This window comes from Podarcis melisellensis, assembly GCF_964234715.1.
Source record: "Podarcis melisellensis genome assembly, chromosome: 14".
NCBI lineage: Eukaryota > Metazoa > Chordata > Lepidosauria > Squamata > Lacertidae > Podarcis > Podarcis melisellensis.
The window spans coordinates 36,230,453-36,251,486 of NC_138546.1; the positions used below are offsets into that span (position 1 = coordinate 36,230,453).

Below are 21,034 nucleotides of genomic sequence, written 5' to 3' on the forward strand. Positions count from 1 at the left end.
TTTGAGGTTATTTTTTTATTGCGTATTAGCGGCATATGACACGCAGCGGCAGCGTGCGCCCTTGATGGAGAGGTACCCAAGCGAGCGAGGCTGAGGGCGCAAAGTGAGGGCAGCAGCTTCACTTGGCCAGCGCACATGTGCGGCTCCTTGGCACATGCTCACTTCGGACTGAGGTGGGCAGCGAGGGGAGGGGTGCGCGCGCGCTGAGCATGTGCAGAAGCGATTGCAAAAAAAAAAAGGGAGAGGGGGAAAAAAAGGGATTCTCATCAGATCAGACATCTTGGCTAACCGCGCGCAAGCAGCCCGCGCGCCCCGAGCTGCATTTCCCAGCCTCGCCGCGCGCGCGCGCGGATCCCCTTGCGCGGACGCTTGCCTTTGTGTGGCTGCGGGCGGGGAGGCGGCTCCGACCCGTCCCTTCCCATCTTCCTTGGGCTGCGCAGCAGAGCATCAGCCCTCCTCCTCCTCCTCCTCGGTCCACCTTATAGCCAGCCCCCTCCAGCTGCCCCCAGCTCGCAATTTATCTTAGTTCTTCCAGAGACAAGATGGCAACGCCGGCGGCTGTTAATCCACCCGGTGAGTAGCTGTGGGCGCTGCTGCTGCTCCTGCTGCTGCTGCTGGCAGAAACGCCTTGGCTCGGAAGGTACCGGTGCGATCTCGCCCATACACACGCACACCGGCCACCCCGCAGGGGTGTCCCCCCCACCCCCACCCCGAGGGATGGCCCCCGGGGGGAAAGCGCCGCCGTGTCACCGGCCCTCACCATCTGCGCCCTTGGTTACTGTCGCCCGTTGCTGCTACTAAGGTTCCAGGCGTCTCCTCGGGAGAAAGCCCCGCTGGACTCGGTGGGGCTTGCTTCTGAGTAGGCATGCTGATGTTCCCACGGATGCATCCACAGGGGGGACATTTATAATGCTCTAGCGGAGACCCAGGCAGCAGGCAGCCCCAGAATCCTTCCTTGACATACCCAGTTCTTTTGTCTCTTCTGATTGGCCCTTTGGGTGTCATCTTTCACACAATCTGATCTCTTTCTGGAAACCTGAAGGTGAGGGAGATGGAACCTGGGATGTTCAGCATGGGAAACATGTGTTCTGCCATCTGAGATAATAGGCCCGTCCCCTTACGGGTGCCAACTGATAAGTTAAAAACAAATCCCAATCCTGTTCCTTTCTTGTAGGTGCTTGAAGTGCAGGATCTAGCAGGTGGAGCTTTTTAGTGCGAGGAAAGGATGAAAGTTGCCAGCTGCTAATCTCTGCAGATCAGGTATCTGTAGAAGGCACAGGAACTGGGGATGCTTAAAAAGTTGGCAACTTCGCAATCCACTTCTTCCTTCATTGTTTTGGACAAAACTGATCAACAGGACTGGCACCGAGTCCAGAACAAATTCTGTAGGAGCCAGCCTCCTGCAGCTATTGAGAAATGTAGGCACTGGCCTTTACATTCGTATCAGCCCTGGAAGAAATGTTGGCTTTTTGTGATTATGTTCTGAATCTGTTGACCAAAAAACCCCCTCTGACCTTCATGTCCTCCTTTGATGGGAGGCAATTTCTGCACTAACTTCATCAATAGTTTCATGCATTTTTAGAATTCAGGAGGTTTGATGGATACGGGACCTAAATCAATTCTGCCATAACTTTATGCTTCTGTCTTCTAATAATTATTATTTTGGGGGCAGGGAGAGAGAATTTGTGACAAGTGTGTGTGTGTTTGAAAACTGTTACTGCAGTATGGGCCAGCTTTTATGGCAAGTGTGTCACATGTTTTCCAAAGCCTAGGATGGTGGCACTTTGATTTTAAGAGAGGATTGGACAAAGGCATGGAGAAGCCTATTGGTTGACTACTAGCCATGATGGCTGTGTGTTACCTGCAGCACTGGAGGCAGTATGCCTCTGAATGCTAGTTACTGGGTACCAGGGACACTGGTGGCACTCTGGTCTAAACTACTGAGCCTCTTGGGCTTGCTGATCAGAAGGTTGGCGGTTTGAGTCCCCGCCTCGGAGTGAGCTCCCATTGCTCTTTCCCAGCTCCAGCCAACCTAGCAGTTCGAAAGCATACCAGTGCAAGTAGATAAATAGGTACTGCTGCGGCGGGAGGGTAACCAGCGTTTCCCGGAGCTCTGGCACTCATCACACTGTCCAGTTGTGCTAGAAGCGGTTTAGTCATGCTGGCTACCTGACCTGGAAAGCTGTCTGTGGACAAACACCAGTTCCCTTGGCCTGAAAGCGAAATAAGCGCCTCAACCCCATAGTCACCTTTGACTGGACTTAACCATCCAGAGGTCCTTTACCTTTACCTTTTTTACTGGGGACTACAAGTGGGAAGAGAGCTGTTCTGCTCTCATGTCCTGCTCCCTGGTTTCCCACAGCCATCTGGTTGACCACTGTGAGAACACGATGGCCCCCGGGGGGAAAGCGCCATTGGCCTGGTTGCAGCAACTGCAACTCTATGCTTCAGCACAGCCTGTGTTCCCTCATGCTGTAGCCTAGGAGTGCCATTGCCTCCCTCTATCCTTGACACAGGTTGCCAATCCATATTCTATCAAGTTTCTCCTTAACACCCCTCCCTTTCAAGCCAGGGGTGGGAAACCCTTTTCCAGCCCGAGGGTCACACTTTCTCCTAGGCAACCTTTCAGGGGCCACAACCCAGGGGTAGTGGAGATAGAAGCAAATGGGGGTGGCGCAATGAATGTACATTTGTATACCTTTGTACACAGTGTTTGAAATTGGCCAGGTGCCAGGTGCATTTTGCACCTGACTATCGGCCACTTGCAACCAAGTGAAGATACCTGGGCACCAGGATGGCACCTGACATCTCCACCATCTGGAGCAGGGCTGGATTTAGGTTTGATGAGTCCCTAAGCTGCTGAAGGTAATGGGGCCCTTTATATGTCCAGCTGTCCTTTGTCAACAACAAATTGTCGCTGTTTTTTATGTTGAATATTTGCTATATAGTAATTTATGGACCCAATAGGTATCTAAAGCCATTTGTTTAATGTTTGATGCATTACTGTATTTTAATATTTTGTTGGAAGCTGCCCAGAGTGGCTGGGGAGGCCAAAACTAATATAATTAATCATGTTATTATTATTATTTCTTGCCACATTGTTTTTATCGGTTTTCCAAATTTTTACGAAATCAGCCACAAATTGAGACACATTTTAAGTCAGTTTCCCCCAAAATTGGTTTCCCACACTTGGTTCTTCGTGTGTCCAAGATTTCCTCTTGTCGCTGCCTTCAATTAATTACCGTATTTTTTGCTCTATAAGACTCACTTTTTCCTTCCTAAAAAGTAAGGGGAAATGTGTGTGCGTCTTATGGAGCGAATGCAGGCTGCGCAGCTATCACAGAAGTGAGAACAGCAAGAGGGATTGCTGCTTTCACTGCGTAGCGATCCCTCTTGGTGTTCTGGCTTCTGAGATTCAGAATATTTTTTTTCTTGTTTTCCTCCTCCAAAAACTAGGTGCGTCTTGTGGTCTGGTGCGTCTTATAGAGTGAAAAATACGGTATGTAATTCAATGGACTTCATTGGAAGGAAAACATGAAAACCATGCACAAGGCAACAACATTATTTATGGACTGAAACCACAACAGTAGTTTGCATTGGCTTACATGATTTGGGTTCCAGACTATGGGCGATCGTATAGATTATAGTGGTTTTTCTCTTTCATTTCTGATGGAATTCTCCCAACATCCCAACATAGGTGTGGCCAGCTGATTCTCTCCAGATGTTGTTGGAATATGACTCCCGTCATCCCTGAGTCCGTTGGCCATGATGAAGTCCAGTGTTCTTTCCTCTGAAAGTTCAGGAACAAGCAGCCTAATTAAAGGGTCCCTGCTCCTGCCAACCTAGCAGTTCAAAGTGCAAGTAGATAAATAGGTACCGCTCCGGTGGGAAGGTAAACAGCGTTTCCGTGTGCTGCTCTGGTTCACCAGAAGCGGCTTAGTCATGCTGGCCACATGACCTGAAAGCTGTACGCCGGCTCCCTCGGCCAATAAAGCGAGATGAGCGCCGCAACCCCAGAGTCGGTCACGACTGGACCTAATCGTCAGGGGTCCCTTTACCTTTACCTTCTTCCAGAAGCCTCAACGATTTAACACAAGTCTAGGGCTATCATTGTTGGGGTCAAATCCTCTTGAATTCCGTGGAAGCACTTAGTCCAATGTAAAAGTGAAGACTGGATTGGTCTTCAGAACTGCAATCCTAATGCTGTGTTACTAGCTGAACACATTGGGACTTACTTCTGAGTAAACACACTTAGGATCAGGCTGTTAATCAAAGAAGAATCTTGGTATTCACCCATTTTATGACCCTTAAAAATCTGCCAAGGTTGAAGTGGAGTCAGTTCTCTTGGTGAGGAGTCCTGCGCCATGACGATTAGTCCAAAACTGGCCTCGAGATCCATTTTTAATTGGAAAGCTTCAACTCTTTAATTAAAATCAATATTTGATGAAAAGATGATGAAATGGATATTTCCTAGCCTATGTTTTCATGTCTTGTTTTTTTAAAAGAATATTTAAAAGGTGGAATTCATTTTACCTCCATAAAAGCCAAGTGAGTAGATGCAGAAAAGCAAAACGGTGAACAGTTTTGTTTTTCCTATTCTTAATTGCAAGTAGACCTCACAAGATCAGAGATCTTGTTCCAGCAGCTGATCTTTCCCATTTTCTATGGGTTTTTAAATGAGAGTTCTCAAACTGAGTTTAGGAGCATTTTAATTTTAACCAGTTATCAAAGATTCTAAAGTTGGAAAGGACGACTCCAGAATCAGATGCTGTGATCTGGCATACAACACAAACCTACTGTATGCATGTTTACTCTGGAGTAAGTCCCACCATGTCCAGTGGGTTTTCAGGGGAGCGGTGGATTGAACTGGGATAGTTTCATATTGTCTTTACCAATTTAGCATGTTCATTTGACTTATATTTAGAAAGCAGAACTAAACAAAAAAAGCACACCACATTAATTTCCCCGTGCTGTATTATATTTTTCTTTCCCAGTGGCCAAAGCAGTTGTGCGAAATACATGGCTGTGATTGAAAAATAAAATAAAATACATTTATAGTATAATCTTATGCATGTTGGCTACTCAGAAGTAAGTCCCACTGAGCCACTTTACTTAGGTTGCAGCCTTAGTGTGGTTTAAATGTTTTATACTAAAACAAATTCAAAACCCTACTTGGAAATTTATTGTGATTGGAATGATTCTTAAAATATTTAAAGACTTTCCAACTTAATAACACAAATTTCCCTTGTTCAGATTTTAAGGGTGAAAGGCCATGAAAGCTGATAACATACTTATTTTAGGGACTTCCTAGGGATAGGAAGGAGCCTAGGGCTTGCCAATCAGAAGGTTGGTGGTTCGAATCCCTGCGACGGGGTGAGCTCCCGCTGCTCGGTCCCTGCTCCTGCCAACCTAGCAATTTGAAAGCATGTCAAAGTGCAAGTAGATAAATAGGTACCGCTCCAGTGGGAAGGTAAATGGCGTTTCCGTGCGCTGCTCTGGTTCGCCAGAAGGGGCTTAGTGATGCTGGCTACATGACCTGGAAGCTGTACGCCGGCTCCCTCAGCCAGTAAAGCGAGATGAGCACCGCAACCCCAGAATCTTTTGCGACTGGACCTAATGGTCAGGGGTCCCTTTACCTTTACCTCTAGGGATAGGAAAACTGAATAATTATAGATTTGACTACAATTGCATCCATTGTTTTATTGAGTAATTTAATGAAATGATTAATGCATTTCTAAAAATGGAATTCATGTAGGTTCAACAACAGTCTTTTGCGATGCTGAGCTTGTGTGGTTGGGAAACTTGCATGTAAGGCATAGTTTTTGTGTGTGATCCTGCAGTTTGATCTCTCATCAAACTCTCTCATGTTTAGTGATCGGGAAGGAATCACAAAATTTTGCAGTTTTTTCTATCTTCTTTTGATCCAGTTGAAATCTTGGGTACAACAAACTTTTTTTCATTTCCAAGTTATGCTGAAGTTGGTAATAAAATTTTAAAGTGTGTAGGAAGCCTAAATATGTGTTCTTGTAAAGACTGAGATTTCTCTCTCATTAAATTAAGGGTGAGACATGAAATGAAAGACAGGTTAAATGCAGCCTACACAAGAAACTCATGAAGGTGTGGCTGTTTTTTCAAGAAATTGTGCAATCATTTGAATTTTCTCTGGGTTCTGTGGTTCAATAAAATTTTGTTCAGGCCATAATTTCTCTCAATTTGAGAGTCACGTTTTGGGAATTAAGCAAAATGTGATGGGTTGCAAATGGCAATCTAAGGTGCAAGCCTATGCATGTCTACTCAGAAGTAAGTCCCACTGAGTTCAACAGAACTTACTCTCAAGTAAGTGTGTGTAGGATTCCAGCCTTAGGGTTGGATCACCTATTGTTAGTTCTGCTCAGAGTAGAGCCATTGAAATTAATGGATGTATGGTAAGTCAGCCATGCCCATTCATTTCAGCAGGTCTACTCTGAGTAGGACTAAGATTGGCTACCATCTTTTGTATCTTCCTTGGTCTTATGCATGGGTAGACAAACTAAGGCCCGGGGGCTGGATCTGGCCCAATTCTAAATCCGCCTCGCAGATGGTCCGGGTATCAGCGCATTTTTACATGAGTAGAATGTGTCCCTTTATTTAAAATGCATCTCAGGGTTATTTGTGGGGCATAGGAGTTCATTCATTCTCCCCCCCCCCAAGAAAATATAGTCCGGCCCCCGACAAGGACTGAGGGACAGTGGGCTGGCCCCCTGCTGAAAAAGTTTGCTGACCCCTGTTATGAAACAAGAAACATGGGGTTGTAGTCAACCTTAGTCCTACTCAGAGTAGACCCATTGGAACTAATGGATGCAGCTAACTTAGCTCTGTCACGTTCAGTCGGTCTGCTCCAAGTCAGACTTAGTTGGCTACAACTCAGAGCGATAAAAGTGAGATAGTATACCTGTTAGGTTTCTAGGTACATTTTTGGGCTACATAGGACTGTTATTTGGGCATAAGGGTGGGGCCAGGGTACCCCCCCCCCAGGACCACATGTCGCCTCCAGCCTCATTTCATGTGGCCCTTGGCCTAATACCTAAAGCTCTTCAAGTAGTTGGTTCAGATCTGTCGAGAATGAATGGGCAAGGCCTGTAGCTCAGTGGAATAGAGTCTGCTTTGTATTGTGCCTGGTTTATTTCTCAGCATCTCCAGATAGGGTTGGGGGAAGACCCTAATCTGGAATCCTGGAAAGCTGTTGACAGTCAGGGTAGACAGTACTGAGTTATATGGATGAATGGTCTGACTTGGTAATGGGAAGCTTCCTATGACTCTGGGTAGCTTGGGAGGAAGAGTTTGGCACCATCCCGAATGACACCGCCTTCCCCAAATTTAAGACCCAACTCATCAGAACTTGCTATGTCTTACATGTTTGATTTCAATATATGTTTATATATCAGTCTTCAATCATGCTTCTGTTACTGTCCACACCCAATGGTAGGATACTTTAAAATGATGCCTTTTGTGCTGAATATAACCAAGGAAATATTATCAAAGGCATTTATTAGCTGATTTTCCAAGGTTTAAGGAGTTCATAGTTTAAAACAGAATTTAAATAATGCAGAAAATGCCGATTTAATAGCACCAGGAACACCCAAGTATACTAACCAGCCAAGCCAAAAGTTACTGTTTTGGTGTTTTGTTTTTAATTATTTACTTGTTTTTATCTTGCATTCTGTCAACCACCCTGAGATCTTATGATGAAGGGTGGTGTATAAAACTAATAAATTAAATTAACTTAAAATAATTACAGTGGTACCTCGGGTTAAGAACTTAATTCGTTCTGGAGGTCTGTTTTTAACCTGAAACTGTTCTTAACCTGAGGTATCACTTTAGCTAATGGGGCCTCCCGCTGCCACTGTGCCACCGTCGCACGATTCCTGTTCTCATCCTGAAGCAAAGTTCTTCAGGTACTATTTCTGAGGTACTATTTCTGGGTTAATGGAGTCTGTAACCTGAAGCGTCTGTAACCTGAGGTACCACTGTTCATGGAGCCTAGGTCAACTTTCATGAAGTCTAGGACCGGCCTTAGAACCTTGGTTTGCTCACCTTTAGAAGACAACATGGTCCCTCCAGAAGCAGGTTAAACCATTCTTCACTTAATTGGGCTTTTGTAGAAATTTGTTAGCACATTTCCCTCCTCCTTCTCTGCAGTTTCTGGTTTTGTGTTTTGCACACCATAGCTCAGTGGTAGAGCACCTGCATTGTGTGCAGAAGGTACCAGATTCCATTCCTGGCACCTCCAGGAGGAACTGGGAATGTCTACTGCTGGAAACCCCAAAGTACTGCTTCCAGCCAGTGTGGACAGTAGTGAGCTAAAGGTAAAGGTAAAGGGACCCCTGACCATTAGGTCCAGTCGTGGCCAACTCTGGGGTTGTGGCGCTCATCTTGCTTTATTGGCCGAGGGAGCTGGCGTACAGCTTCCGGGTCATGTGGCCAGCATGACAAAGCCACTTCTGGCGAACCAGAGCAGCGCACGGAAATACCATTTGCTTTCCCTATTTATCTACTTGCACTTTGACATGCTTTCGAACTGCTAGGTTGGCAGAAGCAGGGACCAAGCAACGGGAGCTCACCCCGTCGTGGGGATTCAAACCGCCGACCTTCCGATCGGCAAGTCCTAGGCTCTGTGGTTCAACCCACAACGCCACCCGCTTCCCTAGTAGTGAGCTAGATGGTCCCTAGTAGTGTGCTAGATGGACCCAATTGACTGACTTGGAATAAGGCAGCTTCCTATGGTCCTATTCAATTTTAAAAATGTTTTCGGAGAACATTCTGTGTTTTTCAAAGACCATTGTTGCAGTTTCCTATTGAAAGGCAGTATGCGAATCTTCTTAGTTAAAAAAAATATTAAGAGCAGTTGGATGAGACCTGTCATGTCTTATCTAGGAATCGCACAGTTTTCACCTCTGCATGGGATTGTCCGCAAGAAGCTCAAATACGGATTTATTGTATTGCTGTTGTTGTAGCGTTGTGACTTGGCTTTTAGCACAAACCATCCAACAACGTCCCGAAATCCACTGAACTTCGTCCTTGAGGCTCAAGCAGGGTGCTCTATCACGTGAAATATGAGCTGTGATGCGGCTCAGTTGCAAGCAAAAAGACTTGCCAGTTTGCGAAATAATATTTTTGCTGAGATCTTGCCAACTTAGCATGAGCAAGTGAAGGGGCTGTGAACAGAAATATTTTCTGCCTAGGAACTTCATAACTGTCCCTGTGTGTGTGTGTGTTGAGTCCAGCCGTGCGTTACTCCAAGTCATCCAGTGATATAGCTTTTAATTTTAAAACTGTCAGCAAAACCATAACTTGTGATAAAGGGCAGCAATTTCTACTGACATTTTTGATTTACAGGGTAGGAGAGTGAAGTTGGGGGGGTGGGTTACAGCTTTTTCCTTTTTTAAAAAAGGAGACACAGGCTCCAGAACCTTCTTGATGCATGCCCATTTTTAGAGCTTTATAGCCGCTGAGAGCAATTCTTAAATCTGGGCGTATAATTTTTATTACAGAGGCCTAAATTAGGCTCAGTTTTTGAGGAGCGGTGCAGATGTTATGGTGATGCCTTAACCATGTTTGAATAGCCTGCAAAAAATGGCTTTGTGGGGTAAGGCCCATTGGTCTGAGTAAACCCATAGCCGAATTGACCTCATGTCAAAATTACACCACTAATTTAGACAGTTGTTTTAAGGTGGCAGATTTTTGCCATAATATATATACTTACATATCTTACATTTATAGCTCATATTTCTTCCATCGAGGAACCCAAGGCAGCATACGTTGATCTTATCACAGAATCATAGAATTGTAGAGTTGGAAGGGAGCACAAGGGTTATCTAGTCCAACCCCCTTTTCACCCAGTGCTGGGCAACCCCAAGATTAAGAGTCTCATGCGCTGCCAACTGAGCTGTAGGTTTGCACAGCAGGGTTTACTGTGCTTTAAAATGAAGCATCGGTACTCTTAATCAATGTGCTGAGGGTGGCATGTGTTTTCCTCATGTGTTAGGATGTATACATTTGCCTTTTTACAAAATTATGAAAACAATTTTTATTTTGAAAAAGCGGATTAGTTGGCGCAATAGCAAATCACCCACCCCAACCCCCAGGAAAATGGAAGGCCTCTGAGTTCAAATACAAGGCTATTGTGGGCCTTATTAATTCTTGGGAAACATAGAAACTTTTCTCCATTCTTTCAACTTTTGCCCAGTTCTGCAGTGCTACCTTACTTTTTCTTGCCTCTCTTTTTCTCTGTTCCCGTTTCCCTTTTTTCTGCAGTTCTCCTTTGCTACAATCTCCCTGCTGTTTCCTTTTTTCAACTTTCTCCCTGCTTTTTCGCTCAATTCTTACCTCCCCCCTCCACCACTCCTTATCCAAATCCTTTTACAGCTACTGTAGCTACCTGCCAGAATTTCTTGCAGGGATTGCAGCGCCAAGCTCAGCAGTCTTCTCTCTTCTCTGTTACCATTGTTTAAATATAAATGAATGCTTGCCTTGTACTACAGGCCCTCTGGAGTGCTTAAACAGCACTTAAGGAAGTCCCAGTTCTGATCAGCGGGGAGAGACGGCCAGCCAGCTTTCTCCCAAGGGGAAGGAGAAAGTTGTTCCTGTACACCAATTTCTCTCACCCCCTCCTTTTGAAATAGATGACATATGTGCAAAGTTTTTATTAACTGTTGGCCCAAGATCAGGAATGGCCTCCCCGCCTAGATCTGCACTCCTCAGATGTATTTATTTGCTTATTTTGTTACATTTATATCTCACCTTTTCCTCTAAGGCAGTACAGTTATAGGTAAAGGGACCACTGACCATTAGGTCCAGTCGCGGACGACTCTGGGGTTGCAGCGCTCATCTCGCTTTATTGGCCGAGGGAGCCAGCGTACAGCTTCTGGATCATGTGGCCAGCATGACTAAGCTGCTTTTGGCAAACCAGAGCAGCGCATGGAAACGCCGTTTACTTTCCCGTTTACCCATTTATCTACTTGCACTTTGACGTGCTTTTGAACTGCTAAGTTGGCAGGAGCAGGGACCGAGCAACGGGAGCTCACCCCGTCACGGGGATTCGAACCGCCAACCTTCTGATCGGCAAGTCCTAGGCTCTGTGTTTAACCCTCGGGTTAAATATGCTTCAGTTTGAGCGCTTACGGGTTGCGCTCCGCAGTGACCCGGAAATAATGAAATGCGTTACTTCCGGATTTTGCCACTTGCGCATGCGCAGACGGTCAAAATGGCGTCATGTGCATGTGTGGAAGTGGCGAATCGTGACCCACGCACACGCAGACACAGATTGCGTTCACTTCAGGGTGCGAACGGGGCTCCGGAACTGATCCCGTTCGTATCCAGAGGTACCACTGTACAGTTGTACCTTGGAAGTCGAACAGAATCCGTTCTGGAAGTCTGTTCAATTTCCAAAAAGTTCGGAAATCAAAGTGCAGCTTCTGATTGGCTTCAGGAAGCCAACTGGAAGCCCCATCGGACGTTCGGCTTCCAAAAATAATTCGCAAACCGGAACACTCACTTCCAGGTTTGCGCCGTTTGGGAGCCAAAATGTTCAAGAATTAAGCTGCTCAAAAACCAAGGTACAACTGTAGGTTCCAAAGTGGGTGTTACTGCCGGGGGGGGGGCAGCAGTGGGATTATGTAGGAGAGCACTAAGAGGTAAAGGGGCAGCAGAGGAGCTCTGCCGGGGTAAATTACTATCAGGTTTTGAAAAGCTGGCATCAGTGGATAGAGTTCATCAATTTTGTTGAATCAATTAAACCAAGCAGTTTTAACTGGGCTTCGAATAAATGTACAATTAACTGTTGCTGTTTTGAATTTTTCTGTGTCGTTATATTCCTTAGTGGGTTATGAAAACTGCTGTTCTGAATGCTTTTTATAGCGTAGGTTAGGGGGCACTGGGGATGAGTTTATGGAACCAGTGGGGCAGTGGGCTGAAAAAGTTAGGGGACCACTGCTCTCAGGAGTGCATGGTTCTTCCCTCCCCCACTTTATCATCACAACAACCCTGTGAGGTAGGTTAGGCTGAGAGTGAGGGACAGGCCCAAGGGTACCCAATGTGTGTCTTGGTTAAGTGGGGATTTCGAACCCAGGCCAGACACTCTAACCACTTCACAACACTGTATGCTGGTGAGAAATACTGAATTCTATTAGCGTATGTTGAGTTTAAACCACAGTGGTCTCCTGGGATTGGAAGAAGCCCATCTTCCGAAGTCAAGAGTGGCTTCTTCCTCCCTGGCCCTCTACATGTTCCCTGACCACAGCTCCCATCACACTTACCACTGGTGGTGCCAGATTTGAATCCTGCTCTCCAACACTTTTATCCGTTACACCACATGGGCTCCCTCTATGTGTGTGGTTTGAAAGCTTTATGTTTATTTGCACGCTGTTAGAAACTTAGATATATAAGCTAAGTGCCAAATGTCTCCTTAAACCAAACATGCAGTTGCCAATACTGAATGTCTAGTTGCCATTCTGGGGCAGCCCCTTGCAGAACAATTTCTTGAATTTTGCCATTTAGTTCTGCAGTAAAAAAAAAAAGCATACAGAAATGCGTATATTAGAAAGTGCACAGAAATGCATTTATGGATAAATTGCTTGCAAAAATGTGTATATTAAACCAAAATGCATAAAGAAGGCATGTATAATAAGAGAATTGCAGAAAATGTATATGAATTTTATGCATTTTCAAATTTAAAAAATGCAGACTGATGCAGAAGTGGAGTGAACTGAACACAGGATTGGAAAAAATAACAACTGAGAGAAACTGTAAAAGGCAGATTTGTCCGCTCCCAGCTGCAGGACAGTCTTTTCTTCTTGTGCACACGTACCAGGGGCCACAACCACGCTGTGTATTTGAAGCACTGTGATATCACTTCAGCCATCATGACCCTAAGGAATACTGGGAACTGTAGTTCATTAAGGGTATTGAGAGTTGTTAGGAGACCCCTATTCCTCTTACAGGGACGTGGGTGGCGCTGTGGGTTAAACGACAGAGCCTAGGACTTGCCGATCAGAAGGTCAGCGGTTGCTCAGTCCCTGCTCCTGCCAACCTAGCAGTTCGAAAGCACATCAAAATGCAAGTAGATAAATAGGCGGGAAGGTAAACAGCGTTTCCGTGCACTGCTCTGGTTCACCAGAAGCGGCTTAGTCATGCTGGCCACATGACCCGGAAGCTCTACGCCGGCTCCCTCGGCCAATAAAGCGAGATGAGTGCCGCAACCCCAGAGTCGGTCACGACTGAACCTAATGGTCAGGGGTCCCTTTACCTTTACCTTATTCCTCTTACAGAGCTGCAGTTCCTTGAGTGCTTTAACAATCAATCCCTCTTCCCTGGGAACTCGGGGAACAGGGATCTCTTTAGAACTCTCAGCACCCTTAAAAAACTACATTTCCCAGGTTTCTTTTGAGGGAATCCATGAGTGTTACAGAGGTATCATAGTATGTTAAATGTATAGTGCAGATGTGATCCATGTTTAGGGGGGGGGACTATAATTTTGCTTAAGAACATGCTGCAGGGTTCTGCAGACTATCCACCTGACATTTAGTGCACCAGGCACTTATGTCACTTATTCCACTAAAACCAGCAGAGAGGAAATGTTTAATTACATGGTTTCCTGGCAGACACTTTGAAACATTTATGATGTCCCTCCCTTGGTGCTCAGAGTGGCACACTATTTAACAACTTTCTTTGTACCATTGTTTTTAATTAAATATTCTAGCTTGACTTTTTATTTTTATTATTCGTTGCTGCTGCTGCTGCTGCTGCTTCTGGTTTAACTGCTCTGCTTCCTCCCAGCCCAGTCGTAGGTATATTGGCTCAAAAAATATCTTGCTGGGTTCAATGGAGCTTATTCCATCCCATCTTAGTGCCTGTAGAGCAGCAGCCTCGGGGCGTTTGCTTTCATTTAGGCTTGATTTGAAGAGGCGGTTTCTCACTGTTGGAAAGATGAAGTCCTGAAATCTTTTCCTCACGACAGTGGGTAGAGCAAAGAACCCCGCAAAGATAACCTGTTTGCCTTTTTGGTCTGTTTAGAGCGAGGGTGGGAAGGACAGGTGGCAAGTTGGAATCTACTGGTAGATCTCTGGGTGATTTGCAGTAGATCAACAGGGGCTCCCGGCTCCCATTTGTCTAAGGAAGCAACAGGTGGGTCTCCAAATGCAAGTGTACATGTGTAGCTTCCAGGGAGACCAGGCATGGCTAACCTGCGGCCCTCCAGATGTTTCTAGAAGAAAAGAGCAAGACATATGGACAAGGGACAGCACCAGGAACTGCTCCAGCACCACAGGGCCAATGGTCAATATCAGGAAGGAAGGAAGGAAGGAAGGAAGGAAGGAAGGAAGGAAGGAAGGAAGGACGGTTAGACAAAGGCAACATTGAGGCCTGCTCATGCTTGGCTTTCTCCTTCCACCACAGGGCCACTGGGCATCACATGCCCAGTGGGAAGGAAGACGAGAGCAAGAGAGGCAGGCAGTGACAACATGGAGGCCTGGTCCAGTCAAGTTCTTCCCCACCTCAGCCCCAGTGCTAACTGTCACCATCTGCCCTATTGGAAGGAAAAAGAGACCAATGGAGGTGGGCAAAGGCAGCATAGATGCAGACAGACAGTGTCCCTGGGCCAATTTTACATTTTATGTCATGCATTTGTTTTAGTACTTTAAAATCAGAAAGGCAATCTACAAATGCAATAAAATAAATGAAATGACCACCTAGTTGGCCATGCTAGCTGAGGATGATGGGAGTTGTCGTCCATCAACATCCAGGGGGATAGGGGTGGCGCTGCGGTCTAAACAACTGAGCCTCTTGGGCTTGCCTATCAGAAGGTCAGCGGTTCGAATCCCCACGACGGGGTGAGTTCCCATTGCTCTGCTCCTGCCAACCTAGCAGTTCAAAAGCACACCAGTGCAAGTAGATAAATAGGTACTGCTGCGGTGCGAAGGAAAATGGCATTTTCCATGCGCTCTAGTTTCCGTCACTGTGTTCTGTTGTGCCAGAAGCAGTTTAGTCAATCTGGCCATGACTTGGAAAGCTGTCTGTGGACAAATGACGGCTCCCTCGGCCTGAAAGCGAGATGAGCGCTGCAACCCCATAGTCGCCTTTGATTGGACTTAACTGTCTAGGTTTTTGTTTTAATCTTTTTTACCTTACAGGTTAGCTTTTCCTGGTGTAGACATCCAGCTGTGCAGGAATCGGTCAGTGTTAGGGCTCGCTGCCATGATTCTACACTTCCTTCCTCTCTCTCTTGCTACGCATTTTGTGTGCATCGTCTAGACGTCTACATAGGGGTATAGGGTTGAGTCCCTTTCCCAGCTCAGCAGTTAGATAGTCCAACCTGGTATTAGGCCGGGCACTCTTTTCATCTAGCCTAGTATTATGTACTCTTGACTGGCAGTGGCTCTCTAGGGTCTCAGGCAAGGAAAAGTTTTTCTTGCTTGACCTTTAACTCAGGTATTGAACTTGGGCCCTTCTGCATGCAAAACAACAACAACAACACAAAAAACCCAACATGCTCTGCCATGGCATTATATAGTCCTTTCCACATGTTTTTACTTGTGACCAATCACTATGGCCATTTAGCCACTGGAAAACGGTTCCAGAACACACAGTAGAAGGAGCAGTTGCCTGCTACAGACTAATGGCCCCCTCACATTTTGTGGGGTTTATTGAAAAAGGCACCTTCTATGGTCCTTGGCGCAATAAGCCAATGGACACGAGCCAGGATTAATTCTGTTTTCTGTTAGATCCTCATTTAGGATTCCAGAACCATTATTGGCGCTCCTTGATTCCCGGAGAAAGTTGGTTGACCTTAAAAGCGCTGCTGACTATGAATAACTTGGTTCAGCTTGCGAAAATGCTTTTACCTCTTTGTTTTGTGGATACATCACTCATGTAACAGTAAACACCGAAGTCAGCAGATAGGGTTTGGCCCTTGAGGCAAAGTTTGTTACCTCACAAATGCTCAGTAGCCATGAAGGCTACTCTTGCAAAAAGAAGAAAAACCTCCTTGCCTCAAAATGTCGACTGGTATGTGGTAAGCTGAGGTGGGATTCAAGACGAAGCTAAAATAATAGCATCCAAATGTGTTTCAAGCTTGTGCCAAATAATGTTTTGTTTTTATAATGGGTGGCATTCAGTGCTAGTTCTACTCAGAATATGCCCATTAAAGTGAATGGATGTGGCCAGTTTAGGTTCATTTATTTCAGTGGGTGCACATTGAACCAGTGTGGTATAGTGGTTAGAGTGTCAGACTGGAACCTAGGAGACCAGGGTTCAAATTCCCACTTAGCCATGATGCTCACTGGTACCCTTGGGCCTCACTCTCAGCCTGACCTAAACACAGGGCCGTTATGGGGATTAAATGAGGGGAAGAACCTTGTGTCCACCTTGAGCTCCCTGGAAGAAAAAGGTGGGATAGAAATGCAATAAATTAAATAAAACACTCTGAGTAGGACTTATATGCATACAACCCAAGGTATACAAATTGTATTTGTTTATGAATATCTTCCCATGAGGTACCCCAAAACAAGTTACGGTGCAATACAATTCTGCCAAATTCCTCCCATTTCCCTGTCAAATCTTCTTTCTTTCACTGGAACTAGCGTTCATTCGTTCTTTGCACACAACTCTCTTCGCATCTTTTCGCCAAAGCTCACTTGAAAATGTTGAGTTCTTTCGGCGTGTCATTATCTAGGATTTTTTTGTGTGGAGTGGTAGTTAGAAGAATGAAATTGCCAAATCTGACAGCCTGTGGTGTTTTTGTGTGTGGTTTTTTTTTGTTTGTCCTTTGCTCTTGTTTTGCATGTGAAAAGGCTGGTTTGCTTTTTTTTTTGGTGTGTCCATTCTGCAAACAGAAATGGGGGAGGGAAGGGCCTGTTCTGTTGATTTATAGATGAGTATTTAGCTTGCCTGTAGCACCTTATTTACACTCGGATGCTTTTAAGGCCTCTATAAAAGTGCTCTCTTTATGCCTGTTGGAAAGGGAAAGCCTCTTTTTGAATGCAGCCAGAATCATTTCCAGAAAATTGGGGTGGGAAATAAATTTTGGGAGCCATAGCTCAGAGCATTTTCCAGTGAAAATGCTTAGGTAGTAGGTACAGTGGGAAACTTCAGCATGAGAAACCTAGATTGCTCCTGGCAGTCAGAGCAGGCAATACAGGCTTACATGGCCCAGTGGTCTGTTTTGTTTTAAGATATCCTTCAATGCAGTGTCCAAATGCGTTGTATCACAGTTAGACAAAATACCTATCCTAGTAATACAGTTATTTTTACTGGAATGAATGGGCAGTCTTGACAAAAGCGCCCTGTTTCAGTAATTGGAATCAGTACAGTGGTACCTTGGTTTTCGAATATAATCCATTCTGGAAGACTGTTTGACTTCTGAAGCATTCAAAAACCGAAGCATTTTATTTCTGGAAAACTCCATACGGAAGCCGTGTGGCACGTTCGACTTCCAAAAAGCGTTTGAAAACCAAAGCAGTTACGTCCGGGTTTTTGTCATTCGGAAACTGAAACGTTCGACTTCTGAGACGTTTGAAAACCGAGGTACCACTGTATTGCAAAATATTCAGTTTCATGGGCCAGGAGTCAGCTTCACCTGTTGAACAGCAGCCTGAAGGAGCAGAAGGCGAAGTGATTCCACCTGCTGCTGATCAGCCTTCTTGCTCCTGATGAGAACCAGCTGGCTTCAGCTTTCTTAAGCAGGGTTTCCAGCCTCAGTAAGTTGCTGGAAACGGCATTTGTCATTCCTGACCAAGGCCTTGCTGCTCCTTGATTCGTGTGACCTTGGACCCTCAGGTTTCTTGATCCCTGGATCATCTGACTACGTGAACTGAGATACTCCTGACGTTAGCACTGGACTGGACCTTGTATATGGACTCTGCCTCCAGGAAAGTACCCCCCTGAGACTTGGCAGGTGGGCTGGTTTCTCTCTCCACTGAGCTCTGCCATGACTGGCTGCTCAGGATTAAGACAGCCATATTCTGTCGAAAAGTCATTAGCCCTAGGCTTGCTATTGTTCTTCTGGAAGAAGAGCTATTTTGTCTTTATGTTTGAAAATATTTGGGTCCTCAAAACTGAGGGCTGAATATGTGAGAACAGGATAGGCACCAGAGTGTCAGTTGGAAGACACCAGCTGATGGCAAAGCTATATGTGGTGTTTCTCACATAGGACTGAATCCAGTGCTAGCCCTACTCATAGTAGATCCATTGAGGTTGATCAACACAACTGCCTTGAGATCATTAGTTTCGATGGGTCTACACTGAGTACAACTAGCACTGGTACAACCAGTAGTTTGCCCTTGTGCAGTTATTTTTTCCTAAAGGGAAATAGTTTGTTTGGGAAACTGGATTGGGACCAAACAGGAGGGAAACTTTAAACCTTGGACATCACTGTGGTTCTGATTGAAATCTTCCCCGTCTGCTTGCCTCCTTTCCCATTGCTGTTAATGGGACCTTTCCTCTTAATGTGTGGGACAGCCGCACTGAGTTCCGCTTGACATTGGGGGACTCATCATGTGCGTGTGACATCACGTGCGCAACACACACGTGTGATGTCACACACATCGGGAGGAGTCTGCGAGGCCTGCTGACGCCGTGGGGGAGGCTCAGAGAGGCCCGGCCCCTCATGATTGGGTGGGCTCGCCCACATACTTTGGGGGTGGCGCATAAGGTTGGTGCCTATAGTGTAGGATGATTTTGATCGTGAGAGTATCATAAGGGCCTCTCTCTTTCCCCGCAAGTCCTGATCCAGCTTGTTCCCGCTCCCCCTCAGATACTTATTTTAAAAAGAACTTCTATACAGAGACAAACTACACGAGCAACATAATGTTTAATGCAGGGTGGATAAAAATAAATGATTTTTAAAAAATAAAAAACCAGATTTTTTAAATGTAAATCGGATTTTTAAAATAAAATGGTTTTGGAGGCAAAATCTTTCTAAAGATAGTTTTCTATTTAAGTTACATTATAGTCCAAAGGCTATTCATCAGGAAATAAGGATTTGTTTTAAGCTTTTCATGTGTGCTAAACCTCAGTCTAAGGGGTTTTTTTTTTTAATTGTTTAACTACATCAGTTAACAAACATGGATACATATGCTATAATGTTACTGTTTTAGTTAAATAAATCTTGTAAATTGTTATTAAGGAAATGGTTATTTTTCTCCTTCCAATAAAGTACAGCAGAAAAGTTGTCCAAATATAAACAGTTAACTTATTAAACCTCACAATCATTTCATGATTTTCCGTCTATGTGTTTCTAATAGTGTAACCAAATCAGTAATTTTTGATATAACTGTAAAAACTACTCTGAAAATTTATTATTCCAAAAATGAAACCTTCATCTGGTTGTAAATATTAAGATTATACCAGCAAGAATCAGTCTGTCTGTAAAAAATGATTTAAATCAAGTCTTACTGACTAGTGATTGAAATCGATTTGATTTAAATCAAATCCACTCTGGTTTAATGTGACTCTCAGAAGAGGCATTCATCCCAGGGGTAGCACCACTTCTACTGTGGCATCTTCCTCAACGGACACATGCGCACTAAGAATTTGGAAAGTCTTTGTGTGCCTCTCCCCCGCTTCAGAACAATTCCCCCCTCATATACTAGCTTATGCAGATTTAATTGAGCAATTTAAACTCTTTTATTATTGATTTGACAAGATTTATTTAATTGCCTGGCAGTCCTATTATTAACCTTTATGACAAATTCCTTGCTGAATAATGAAAGGCTCAAGTGTGTCTGGGTATTCTCCTGCAACACCACAAAACAATAAATGTCTTTCATTAGATGGTCGTGTTGTGTATTTACCGGACGTCTAGAGAGCCTTCCCTGAAGTCATATTCTGAAGGGTGTTCCCTTTGAGCAAAGAGTGGAGTGAAGATTCTGAAGGTGTAATAAAAGAGTCTGTTGCTACCTTCTGAAAAGTGCTGTTCTCGATTTCCACCCAGACGCCCCCGACCAGTGGGCGTGAAAAGCAAATTTGAATGGAACGAGAAATGCCACTGAAGTATTGAAGCTGCTGCAAAGAACTTAAATAATGCAGAAAATGCCGATTTAACAGCACCAGAAACACCCAAATATACTAACCAGCCAAGCCAAAAGTTACTGTTTTGCTGTTTTGTTTTTAATTATTTACTTGTTTTTATCCTGTATTCTGTCAACCACCCTGAGATCTTATGATGAAGGGTGGTGTATAAAACTAATAAATTAAATTAACTTAAAATAATTACAGTGGTACCTCGGGTTAAGTACTTAATTTGATCCGGAGGTCAGATCTTAACCTGAAACTGTTCTTAACCTGAAGTACCACTTTAGCTAATGGGGCCTCCTGCTGCCGCCATGCCGCCGGAGTCCAATTTCTGTTCTCATCCTGAAGCAAAGTTCTTAATCCGAGGTAATATTTCTGGGTTAGCGGATCTGTAACCTGAAGAGTATGTAACCTGAAGCATATGTAACCCGAGGTACCACTGTATCTGAGTATGCATCTGTGTTGGAATTGTTTTTAAGAAGGAGTTTAAGGCTCTCGATGACTAATAGCAACAATGCTTATGTTCCGCCTCCACTCTTGGAGAAAGTATGACAATTGCTGTGAATTGCAGGTGAGGAGAGTGCTGTTTCCACTCAGAATTCCACTTGCAGAATTCCCATAGACATTTGATTGGCCTCTGTGAGAACAGGATACTGGACTAGACGAGCCACTGGCCTGGCGCAGTAGGGCTCTTTAAAAAATTTTCTTACCTAAGTACAGTCATGCCTCATGTTACGTTTGCTTCAGGTTGCAGGTTTTCAGGTTGCGTCCCACGGCGACCCGGAAGTACCGGAAAGGGTTACTTCTGGGTTTCGCTGCTCGTGCATGTGCAGACGCGCAAAATGATGCCACGTGCATTTGCAGAAGCAGCGAATTGTGACCTGTGCGTGCGCAGATGCGGGTTGCGTTCTTTTCAGGTTGCGAATGGGCCTTCAGAACGGATCCCGTTCGCAACCAGAGGTACCACTGTGTAAAGGTTATGGTAGGGTTA

General features: G+C 44.9%; 1 protein-coding gene across 3 annotated transcripts in view; it reads left to right on the plus strand.

The window, feature by feature from the left end:
* Positions 1-239: 239 nt before the first annotated feature.
* ARNT2 (aryl hydrocarbon receptor nuclear translocator 2) overlaps positions 240-21,034 on the plus strand; it is a 146,595-nt gene continuing 125,800 nt past the window's right edge. For 2 of the 3 annotated variants that reach the window (XM_081888541.1, XM_081888542.1), the window contains exon 1: positions 240-573. In XM_081888541.1, the coding sequence (XP_081744667.1) occupies positions 543-573 (31 nt within the window). In that variant the 5' untranslated portion in view covers positions 240-542. Of the gene's footprint in view, positions 574-595; positions 641-21,034 lie in introns of those variants that run through there. The other variant, XM_081888544.1, reaches the window with a different exon arrangement.